The sequence below is a fragment of the Eschrichtius robustus genome, chromosome 2 (genome assembly GCF_028021215.1).
Source record: "Eschrichtius robustus isolate mEscRob2 chromosome 2, mEscRob2.pri, whole genome shotgun sequence".
Taxonomy (NCBI): domain Eukaryota; kingdom Metazoa; phylum Chordata; class Mammalia; order Artiodactyla; family Eschrichtiidae; genus Eschrichtius; species Eschrichtius robustus.
Genome location: NC_090825.1, coordinates 147,520,573 through 147,532,907, shown reverse-complemented (window position 1 = coordinate 147,532,907; position 12,335 = coordinate 147,520,573). Strand labels below are relative to the sequence as shown.

At 48.3% G+C, this 12,335-nt stretch overlaps 1 protein-coding gene and 1 non-coding gene across 3 annotated transcripts in view; both read left to right on the top strand.

Annotated features, from left to right (window-relative positions):
• Window positions 1-12,335, top strand: part of SH3PXD2B (SH3 and PX domains 2B) — a 112,066-nt gene that overhangs the window by 20,429 nt on the left and 79,302 nt on the right. For both annotated transcript variants that reach the window (XM_068536367.1, XM_068536366.1), the window contains exon 2: window positions 11,211-11,291. In XM_068536367.1, the coding sequence (XP_068392468.1) occupies window positions 11,211-11,291 (81 nt within the window). The remainder of the gene's footprint in view (window positions 1-11,210; window positions 11,292-12,335) is intronic.
• LOC137760320 (U6 spliceosomal RNA) lies at window positions 11,401-11,507 on the top strand. The gene has a single exon (XR_011073281.1). It is a non-coding gene; the product is annotated as a U6 spliceosomal RNA (small nuclear RNA).

Here is a 12,335-nt window from a genome sequence, read left to right as displayed (position 1 = left end):
AGCCACGTTCTTTGCCAGCCCTAGAAACCCCACCATAGAGATTTGCAAAGCAAAGTGAGATTGGAGGACATTCCCCCGTGCCTCAGGGATCTTATTCATGGGGCAAAAACACCTTCTCATGTTCTCTAGTTCACGTGATGAAAGCATATGAGATCACAGCGCTCCCGAGGTGGGGCAACAGCTGTTTCATATCATCCTGCCCTGGGGATGGCTTATCGATGGAGTTCTGGGGCCTTTCCAAGAGTTGCGGCCATGGGCAGAGGTGTGGGCCAGTGGGTCTGCAGGGATAAGGCGTGTCAGTTAAGCAGAGCTGCCTGGAGCTCGCCTGTTTCTGTTACTTAGCCGTGCCCAGGCCTGGCTCCAGGTGTTGTTCAAGGGCCTCTAAGCTTTGTTCTGTTTTAAATCTTTGTTCATGGATGACCTGACCTTAGAAATGGAGCATAAACTTCTGTGTGTCTAGTGGGGTCCCTCCGGGCACTGGGAGCCCACACTCCATTGGGCTGGGTTGGACCTGCCAAAAGAGGTGACGGCGGAGGAGTTAGGAAGCATTTACAGAGCATCGTCCCTCAAATCCCAGCCACAAGCAGAGATTCTAACCAACACAGATTCCATTTCTGGAGCTGTAAAAAAAATATCTCATTCGATCTTTGCCCGTGAGGTAGGAAGGATGAGTGTCCTTATCCCCATGTTTCAGAGAACACGAAGGCTCAAAGGGGCAAAAGACTTTCCCGAACTTAGAAAGTGAGGTCAGGGCTAAGACACCCTCTGCCGACTCCCAGCTTCCTCCCATCCCACACTCCCACCTCTGTCATCGGCTGTACCTGCACCCAGGAGGTGCTCCGTGAGCCGGAAGGATGTTCCAGAGGAACGGCCCTAGGACTGAGCCGAGATAGCGAGGGAAGATGGGGTTCAACCTTGGTGTTCCAGACAAGAGAGTGTGTCACAGACACATTTCTTCCTGTTCTCCTAGGAAAGTGACTTTTTTGTTCTGATTATAAACGAAAATACACAGTAGAAAATCTGGAGAATACAAGAAAGCTTCAAGAAGAGAATTTTTAAAGTCTTAACATATTCCTACCAACCCAGAGCAAACCATATATATACATGTTTATATATATATATATGTATATATCCGTGGTTTATATACATGCACACACACTTTATATACAATATAGTCAATCCACATTATTTGCCGATTCCGTATTTGGGAATTTGCCTACTTGCTAAAATTTATTTCTAATCCGACATCAGTACTTGTAGTGTTTTCCCGGTCGCTTGCAGATGTGGGCATGTGCGTGGCAGCAAAAACTGTGTGGCCTGAGGTGCATGTTCCCAGCTGGGGTTGAACAAGGCAACCTCTGCCTTCTTGTTCCAGCTCTTATACTCTGAACAAGTGTCTTTTTCATGGTCTCTATTGTCACATTGTATACATTCTTGCGCTTTTTTTGGTCATTTCGCTGTTTAACATGGCCTCAAGCGTAGTGCTAAAGGGCTGTCTAGTGTTCCTAAGCTCAGGCTGTGATGTGTCTTTTGGAGGTGTTAGGTAAGCTTCGTTCAGGCCTGAGTTACAGTGCCACTGGCCATGAGTTCAAGCTTAATGAGTCAACAATATACATTAAATAAGGTGTCATTAAACAGAAACTACAGCAAGGCTGTGTATCGATCAGTGGATGAAAATGTTGTGATCAGATGCTCACAGGATCCCAGCCCTCGTTTCCCCTGGGAGCTTTGGTTCTGTGTTCACTAAGTCGGCATTCATGTAATACACAAATGAAATATACACAAGTACACACATACACTTATATGCTGTATACATAATTTTTTTGAGATTAGATTATGTTGTTTTAGACTGTTCTTTTACCTAAGATAATGCCTGAACTTTCCCCTATATCACAGAATTCTTTTAGTTGCACACAAACCTTCTTCATGCTAAGAGGGAAATTAACTAGAAGGCCAGTCCCCTGCATCATAGCGGCCCTGGGTGGGCGGGTGGGCCCTAGATGCAGGAGCTGGAGTGTGGGCGGGAGCCAAGCAGGGCTCTCCCTGCCTCTCCTTTCTCTGCTTCTCCTTCGTTCGTCCCTCTCTGCAGACCAAATGTCTGTCACAAACTGGAGGTGGCTCTGGCTGCAGCAGCACCCTCTCGGATGGAGCCGATATATTCAGGTCTGATTTCAGGTTCCTGAGAAACTGACCATCCCTGGACCGGTCAGCTGTGGCTGTGAGATGGAACAAGTGGTACTTCTCATGGAGGTGGGGGTCCACAGATGAACTCTTGGCATCTGCCAGGGGGCTTTTTTCTTTTCTGTCTTCCAAAAGCAGTCTAAGTTGAAGAAAAGTGGCCTCTGGAGGCCCCGGGACAGGGTGGTCCTCAGAGGACAGGGGTCACTGTGGCCCAGGCTACAAGACACCTAATTCCATCTGTGAACGCGTGGGATTTCTCATCCTCTTTATGGCAGCTCCTGGCAAGTCAGACTGACCTGGGACTCCCTGGGATGGTCCTCACCCCCAGGTAGAGGAGGGAAGGCCAGGGCTGCTAAAGCCCCGGCACCAAGCAGGCTCACGTGTGTGGTGGCCCAACATTTGCTCCCCTGCACTCAGGCTGAGGCCCAAGGGTTGGGGTGGGAGGTGGCAGGGTCTTACCCCCAGACACCAACGGGGAGGGATCAGGGCCCTGACTCACCCAGCAGCTGGGAGACCTGTGCCCCAGGCTCAGGTGAGCTGGGCCTGTGTTCCCAGGCCCTGGAGGGGCAGTCCCTCTGCACCCCCCTGGGGCCTGGAGAAGACAGTGGAAGAGGCAGCGCCCGGGGGAGATGGGGACAGATGGGGACTGAAGGGTGGGCTGCAGGAGGCTCACCTGTAGAGACAACGAGCAGGGGTGAGGTCCCCTCAGCTTTATGTCCCTGTGTTTAGCTCACAGTGAGGAGGATGATGATAGCTTCTGTTTATGGAACATTTACCGTGTGCCAGGCCCCAAGCCTAGCACTCTCCATGCATTTTCTCATTTAATCATCACGCTGCTACGATCCCCGTTTTTTACGGAGCAGGAAGCTGTGTCGCAGAGAGGTAAAGCTGCTTTCCCAAGACCATGCAGCTAGTTGAGATGGAGGCAGAGGGTGAATCCAGGCCCTCTTAAGCCCTGAACTCAAAAGCCTCCCAGCAGGCTCTGAGGAAGAGGTAGAAAAATGAGCAGCCATCTTCTTGGTCCAACTGTGGCCCAGCTGCTGGGTGGGGGCGTGATTCCCCGGTGCAGCAAGGCCGTCAGGGTTAGAGGTAACCTGGGTCAGAGTCCTTGCTCTGCACTGTGTAGCCTGTGACCTCAGGCAAGTCACTGCACTTCTGAGCCTCTATCCCTCTCTAGGACAACGTGGGAGGTATTAATTAGCCTGGCCTGCAAGCTCGCGAGGATTTGGGGGAGACCAAGACCCAGTCATCTGCCCACCTGGACCCCAAGCACCCTGGCGTGGCTGACTTAGAGGAAGTTTAGAAACCCAGGACTTCTGGCCCTGTTGACACAGAGGCCCTGTGAGAAACCCAGACCTGTGGAGTCTAGACTTTGCAAATCACGCAGGCCCTGATGCTGAGGTTGTGTAAGAAGGGATTTTGCTGGTGGCTAATTCCGGTTTAAGGCCTCCTCCGTAGCCCTCGAACACCAGTGTGGTCTCTGTGCTTGCTCATTCCCAGAGGGAGGGGTTGTGGTGAAGCAGGACAGGAGCCAGAGAGGACTTGACCTCCTGGCATCTTCGTGTCTTCCTCATTTTTTTTCCCCAAAGTACAGATTTTCCATTGTGCTCAGAGTTGGGCATACAGCATTCAGTGTATGTACAAGACAAGCATGGTTCCTGCTGTCAGCAGTTGCTGTAAAGTGTAGTCGACTTTGTGATGGGGGAGTAGGTGCCAAGGGGACATGCACCAGGGAGACCCAACCTAATACTGGTGGGGTGGGAGCAGTCGGGGAGGGCTTTCTGGAGGAGGTAGCACTTGAGCTGTGCCCTAGGAGTAGACTTGTAGACCATCCCACATTCTGGATTTATCTGATTGTTTCCTTACGTGTCATTTAGCTTGCTCCTCTCCCTCCTGTACTTCCTATGAAGTGGAACTTAGGTCAAGAGACTTGAGATCCAGGTTAAATATTTTGGTGACAATACTTGACAGAAGGTTTTGTATACTTCCTGTTGCATCACCTCGGGGTCTAATTATCCCTCTTATTGGTCACGCTAGGTTTGATCACCTATTAACAGTTGTGGTCACCAGATCTCTCCATTGAGAAGGGACATTTTTCCCTTTGCTGGGAGACTAATCCCTGGGGTGATATCTTCACCCCGTATGACTCTCCTTTTCTCCAACAACCTTTCACCCCATGGTTCAGCATCCATCAAGGATCTTTCCAGAGTGGCTGTGCCATCTTGTTTTCCCACCAGCAATGTCTGAGAGTTCCAGTGGTCCCACATTTTTGTCAGCACTTGTTTTTGTCAGTATTTTTTTTTTATCTTAGCCATTCTAATGGATGCGTGGTGATCCTTCATCATGGTTTTAATTTGCCTTTCTCTAATGGCTAATGATGTTGAATATCTTCTCATGCACTTATTTGCCATCCATATATCCTCTTTTTTTTAAAAAATAAATTTATTTATTTATTTATTTTATTTATTTATTTTTAAATTTTATTTATTTATTTTTGGCTGTGTTGGGTCTTCGTTGCTGCACGCGGGCTTTCTCTAGTTGCGGTGAGGGGGGCTACTCTTCGTTGCGGTGCATGGACTTCCCATCGCTGTGGCTTCTGTTGTTGCAGAGCACCAGCTCTAGGCGCACGGGCTTCAGTAGTTGTGGCACGTGGGCTCAGTAGTTGTGCCTCACAGGCTCGGTAGTTGCGCCTCGCAGGCTCAGTAGTTGTGGTGCACGGGCTTAGTTGCTCAGAGGCATGTGGGATCTTCCCGGACCAGGGATCGAACCCGTGGCCCCTGCATTGGCAGGCAGATTCTCAACCACTACACCACCAGGGAAGTCCTATTTATTTCATTTTTGACTGCGTTGGGTCTTCATTGCTGCACGCGGCGCTTCTCTAGTTGTGGCGAGCGGGGGCTGCTCTTTGTTGCAGTGCGCGGGCTCTAGGTTCGCAGCCTTCAGTAGTTGTGGCACATGGGCTCAGTAGTTGTGGCTCGCGGGCTCTAGAGCACAGGCTCAGTAGTTGTGGCACACAGGCTTAGTTGCTCCGCGGCATGTGGGATCTTCCCAGACCAGGGCTTGAACCCGTGTCCGCTGCATTGGCAGGCTGATTCTTAACCCCTGCGCCACCAGGGAGGTCCCCATATATCCTCTTTGATGAAGTGTCTATTCCGATCTTTTGTCTATCATGTAATTGGGTTGGTTGTTTCCTTACTGTTGAGTTGTGTTTTTTGTTGTTTTTTTTTTAAAATATATTCTGGATATAAGTTCTTCTTCAGATATGCAGCATGCGTTTTGAGGGCTACACCAGGGAGAAAGTCATAAGTGTCATTTCCAGGGAGCATGACATGTACTATGTAAATCTCTGAAGGAAATCTGCTTATTTATTTATTTACTTATTTATTTAAATTGTGATAAAATATACATAACATAAATTTTATCATTTCAACCATTTTTAAGTGTACAGTTCAGTAGTGTTAAGTACATTCACATTGTTGTGCAGCCATCACCACCATCCATCTCCACAGCTCTTTTCATCTTCCCAAACCCATTAAGCACTAACTCCCCATTCCCCTTTCCCCAGCCTCTGGCAACCACCATTCTACTTTCTGTCTCTATGAATTTGACTACTCTAACTACCTAGTATAAGTGGAATCACACAGTATGTGTCTTTTTGTGGCTGGTCTTTTTCACTTAGCTTAATGTCCTCAAGGTTCATCCATGTTGTAGCATATGTCAGAATTTCCTTTTTTAAGGCTGAATAATATTACACATTTTGCTTATCCACTCATCTATCAGTGGACGACGCTTGGGTTGTTTCTACCTTTTGGCTATTGTGACTAATGCTGCTATGAAAAAGTCTGCTTTTAATTCCTTAACACCAGGCCCTTGAGTATTAACTGGGTTTGGGATATAATCCAAAAGCCAAGGTCAGATGTGTTAGGAATGCTTTGGTTGCAAGTAACAGAAACTAACTTATACTGACTTTAAATAAGAAAAAAGGTTTGGGCTTGTGTGTGTGGACTGTCCGGGATGCCGGGTCCAGGGGTTCAAGCAGTGTCACAGGACATGCCACTTTTCTCTCCCTCTGAGCTCTGCTTGCTTCTGTGCTTTCTACGTCTTAAATCACGGTGTGGAGCTCTCCCAGCTCGCCACTGCAGTGGGGAAAAGGGTCTCTTTCCTGATCATGCCATCAGAAGTCTCAGAATTGAGTCTCAGCAGCCTGGCTTGGGTGACGTGCCCATCCCTGAACCATTGTTGGGATCATGGGCTGGTAGATTCTGGATGGCCAGGCTTGGGACACATGATACTCCCTATCACAAAGACTAGGGGAGGGAGAAAGGTGACCCTCCAAGGGAAATCAGGGGCTATTACCAAAAGGAGAGAGGAGGTACCAGATAAGGAGGAATACCAGATACCTGCCATGAGGGAGAAACGAACTGCACAGCTCATGTGTGCTGGGCATTGGCAAAGCCCTATGTACCTTAGTTATTGCAGTGAGTCCTCAGGGGAGATTGTTGTCCTCATGTTAGAGAGAAGGACACTGTGGCCAGAGAGATTGGTACCTTGTGAGTTTCACCCAACAGCAGGGCTGGCATTAGAACCCAGTGCATGGGCTCTTTCACCAATCCCCAAACCGTGGGCAAGGCCAAAGCCCTACATTGTGACAATTCTCATCAAAAAGTTAGATCTGTGCCTAAAAATGCAGACATTGTGTTCAGAGGTTGATTCCAATAAACCAATTAGATCTGCTACAGAGTTCTTGTACCGTAGGGACAGAGCTTTAAAAATTGTAAACAAGGGCTTCCTTGGTGGCACAGTGGTTAAGAATCCGCCTGCCAATGCAGGGGACATGGGGTCGAGCCCTGGTCCAGGAAGATCCCACATGCCACAGAGCAACTAAGCCCATGCGCCACAACTACTGAGCCTGTGCTCTAGAGGCCGCGAGCCACAACTACTGAAGCCTGCACGCCTAGAGCCCGTGCTCCACAACAAGAGAAGCCACTGCAACAAGAAGCCCACGCACCGCAACAAAGAGTAACCCCCGCTTGCTGCAACTAGAGAAAGCCCACGTGCAGCAACAAAGACCCAACTCAGCCAAAAGTAAATAAATAAATAAATATTGGGAGATTGGGATTGACATATATACACTAATATGTATAAAATGGATAACTAATAAGAACCTGCTGTATATAAAAATAAATAAAATTCTAAAATGCTGGATAAATAAAATTTTATAAAAATTAAAAGAAAACCACAAAATATTACTGACAGAAATGAAAGAACGCCTAAATAGAGTGACACACCTAAAAAAATAAATAAATAAATATAACTAACTAACTAAATTTATTTTTTTTAAAATTGTAAACAAGAGATCAAGAATGAATTATGTAAGCAGAATTTTTTTTTTTTTCTGTTTATGGGTTTATGCTTTGGGTTGGTTTTAAAATCTTTGATGACCTTTTATTTTATTTTTTTCTTGTTTTTAATCCACATTGGCATTGTCCTTCGCAGATAGTCATACAGACTTTGTTTATACATCCCCCAGGATGGGGACCTTTGGTAAGGTGTTTTCTGGGACTCCATTTACCCATCTGGAAGGTGGGGCCGTTGGGTTGGCTGAGTTCCGTGGTCCCTTTCAGATATGGAAAAGCCCCCTTGCTAGTTTCCCTGCCCCTTTTCAAAACCATTTTCTACACAGCAACCAGAGGCATATAGATGGATATTTTTTTAAAACATACATTAAATTATGTCAAACGCCTCCTCCCCAGCCCCCTGCACCCCTCAAAACTTCAATAGAATAAAAATCCCTCACCGTGGCCTATAAGCCCTGTAAGACCCTCGTGATGCAGCTGCTGCCCCCCCTGGCCACATCCCCTTCCCTAATAGCTCTGTCCTGCCATAATGGTCTTCCGGTTCCTCAAACATTCCGAGCATTTTCCGGCCTGCGTGTCTTCATTTGTACTTTTCATTCTGTCTGGAATACACTTTCCTCAGCTCTTCCCCAAGCCAGCTCCTCATCCTTCAGGTCTCAGGTCAAAGGCTGCTTCCTCAGAGGGACCTTCCCTCCCAAGGACACCCACCGCCACCATCCCCATCCTGAACTACCACAGCAGGCTTTGGGGTCCTTCCTAGCACTTACTGTAACTTAAATTATATACGTATTTCCTCATCTGCTGGTTTATTGCCCATCTTCCCACTCTCCAAGGGCAGGGTCCGAGGCTGTCCTGCTCCTCATTGTAACCCAGCACCTAGCAGAGGGCCTGGTACACAAGAGGTGTTTAATAAGTGTTGTAGAGTGAATGAATGAACGGGAGCCATTCTAAATCGACATGCTGGAGTCTTGGTTAAGCAGAATTGATGTTTTCTTTCTTTCTTTCTCTCTCTGTCTCTCTTTCTTTCTTTTCGTTGCTGCGCGTGGGCTTTTCTCTAGGTGTGGTGAGCGGGGGCTACTCTTGGTTGTGGTGCACGGGCTTCTCATTGCGGTGGCTTCTCTTGTTGCGGAGCACGGGCTCTAGGTGCGCGGGCTTCAGTAGTTGTTGCACGGGGGCTCAGTAGTTGTGGTGCACGGGCTCAGTTGCTCCACGGCATGTGGGATCTTCTTGGACCAGGGCTCGAACTCGTGTCCCCTGCATTGGCAGGCAGATTTTTAACCACTGCGCCACCAGGGATTCCCCTGTTTTCTTTTTAATAAGACTAATGACTATTCAGGTGGCTTTGGAGACAGCTCTTTTTGTCGTAAAATCACTTTTTCAGGGTGACTCTGCCTCCCAAAGGATGCCCTGCCCTCTCTTTTAGCTCTGTGAGGTACCCACGACTAGTGGGCACAAACAAGGGGGGAGAGGCGGGATACCTGAATCCCTGGTGTTGAAATAGTCTGTCTTTCTGAACTGGTGCCGGGTAGGCACTGGGGACTCAGAGGGAAGGGTACTAAGATTTCTTGAACTTTTCCTGTCTGCCAGGCAAGGAGCTGAGAGCTTTACCTCCGATAATCATCACAATTCTATGTAAGATGGGCTCGATGACCCCATTTTACAGATGGAAACTGAGGCCCTGGGGATTAGGAAATCGTGTGAGTCTAAAGTCCAAATGCCTTCCTTCCTGCCTTGCTTCGCTGAAATGAAATAGATGTTGAATTTAGAGTGGTTGTTCCTGGTGAACCCCTTAGCTGGGCATTCAAGGGCACCTCCCATCTTGTCTTGATTTGTCTTTCCATTTTTCATCTCTTCTCACCTGAAAAATCTTCTCCCATAAGTCCCTGGTGTTCACAATGGGCTCTGGCTCTGGCCCCCCATAGCTCCTCCTTTTCCTGTTTTGAATGAAGGTATCCTAGTGAGAACTCATTTGGGAAGAGACTTTGTCTAAAACCGCTTTGGAAACCACCGCTAGGCGTGGTCCCCCATACTCCCTGAGCTCGTCTTTGCTCCACCATCACCCCCCACCATCGACAGTGTCTTCTTTCCTCTCCTGCTGTCTAGATCTACATGTCCTTCAAGGTACACCATGATGACTTCAAGCTTCAGAGATCTCTCCCGCCCCCCTTCCTGCATCCGTCAGGGCTAAATTACATGTGTCAGAAACCAACTTAAACTGGCTTCAAAAATAATCCCAGAGTGTGGGTGTGGCCCAGGATTTACTGGCTCAGGAAACTGGACAGACAAGGAGTAGATTGAGCTACAGGCAAAGCTGGACCTAAGGGTCAGACTGTGTCATCAGGAATCTACTGATACTGGCCTCATTCTCAGGCAGGCTCCTCCCAAGCGATGATGAGATGGCCCCCTGGCATCTCCATGTTGCATCCTAACAGCCTAGCAACCTCAAAGAAAGAGAGCTTATCTTTCTCAGGGGTCAGAGCAGAAGTCCCGGGGCTGATTCTTACTGGCTCTGATTGGCCCGGCGTGGGTCATGTGCTCACTCCTCAACCAATCACTGTGGACAGTGGTACCCACCTTGGTGTCTAAGGGACTGTGTTGAGGTAGGGAAGGAGGCTCCCAGGAGAGAAGTCAAGGCACTCTGGTTGAAAGAAAGGTTAACCAGTACCAGGCAAAAAATAACAGACGTCCACTGCGCACATGTTACTTATCTTCACTTATGCACATGCTGTCTCCCCAGCTCACCCTCCACTCACAGAGGCAGGGGCCCTGCCTGTGTACCCCCATGGCCTCTTTAATGACACCTAGCCCCTCGTGTTTGTACAGCATTTCTCTGTTTCCAGACAGCTTTCACATATGTATGTTTTAAGTGTCAAAATTACCCTGTAACCACAGATAATTTGTGCAAGCCAGGAATGGATGTGCTGACCCCTTATCCCTTGAGTATCCAGGTGGTGTCCAGGGCCACCAGAGCCCCCAGCCAGATGCTGTGACCTCCTGCTGCCACCTTGGTTTGCCCAAATTTGTTGTCAATGTATTATTTTCTGTGTGCTGTGACTTGTGACAGAGATTGAAAACATGGCCCTGTGGTTTATAAAGTGGCTCTCCATCCTCCGTCTTAATCGAATCCTCACACTCTCCTGGGAGGCAGCGGAAACAGATGCTGTTAACCCAGTTTACAGATGGAGAAACTGTCATGCAGAGGGAAAAGATGACTCAGCCCAGGCCCTCACTGGAGAAAATGGCGTGATGGCTTAGCTTATGAGAAATACAAGAGAGCTAAGAGCCGCAGGTTGCTGTGATTTCTGACAAGTCAAAGTTTTAAGAATGATGCTGACAAAATAGCCAGCCCCGTGGCTCTCTGAATTGAGTGGGGAGTAAGAAATCGTGAAAGTAACAGCATCTCCTGAGATGAGCAGGGTGCTTATGCTTTCCTATACTTGAGTTCATGTAATCCTTTGCACAACTCTCAGAGGTGGGGTTATTCGACCCATTTTATTGAAGAGGAAGCTGGGGCTCAGAGAGAGCAAGTAACCCATCCAAGTCATACAGCTGGTCAGGGGCAGAGCTGAGATTCAAACCCAGGTCTTTCTGACTCTGAACTGCTTTGGTCTTGAGTCCTGGAGATGGAAAGACCCCCTTGGTGTTAATGCCTGTCTCCATCCCTCTCTGCAGGTCTACATCATCCGTGTCACGTGGTCCAGCGGCTCCACGGAGGCCATTTATCGGCGCTACAGCAAATTCTTTGATCTCCAGGTAAGGATTTGGGGTCTCCGGTGAGCTGCAAGGTGGGAAAGAGTTTATTTGGACTTACTTTCCACTTTGACTTCAGAGCCACAGTGTTCTTGCTTAAAATGATGTCTATGCACTTACCTCAGCAGCACATATACTAAAATTGGAATGATGTAGAGAAGATTAGCCTGGCCCCTGTGCAGGGGTGACACGCAAATTTGAGGAGCGTTCTATATTTTTCAAAAAAGGGTCCATCACTTTGGGGACATAAGTAATGGGCTGTATTGCTTTATGCTTTGATATTCAGTATTTTCCAAATAAAAGAAAGGCTCCTGTTGACTGCTCTAGAACGGAGGCTAATCTGGAGATCGTTTCTGTTGGCTTTGAAGTGCAGATCTTGAACTTGTGTAATCGTGTTTGCTGGTGAGTTCAGTTGTGGAGTGTGTTCAGACCTCGTGGCCCTGTTCTGGTCTCAAGACAGACCCACGTCTGTTGCCTCACCTTGGCCTCCCCTCCCCATCAGGCTCCTTGCTCAGCTCCTAAAATGCCTGCTGTGCTCTGAGGGCACCATGTTCGCCTTCTCCTCTCCTCTGAGGCCTTTGCATTAGCTCTTCCTCACCTGGAACACCTCCTGCACCCTCCAGCCCCCTCGTTGTCTCATCCTCTGGGAAGCCTGGTCTGACTTCATTCCCTGGCCAGCGAAGGCCACCTCTTCTGCACCCCACAGCTCTGCATCCCTCTGTCCTGACTCTGTATTGAAGTTGTCCGCCTGTCCCCCTCTAAACTAGGACTCTCATGGGCAGGAACCACATCTTCATTAGCCTCTCTTTCCTTCATGTTTTATTCAAGGACACTGTATGTATCCAGCCAATGTTTGGTGAATGAATGAATGAATGAACGAACGAACGAACGAAGGAATGACCTATAACCCCCCTGAGCACCACCAGTCTCACAGGGAGCCTATGTGGACGGCTCTGTGTAAGCCCCTCCCCAGTCGGGTAAAAGATCTCGAATCCATGGGTCAGCAGCATTATCCTGACGTCACCAAAGGCCAGCAACTCAAAGCAA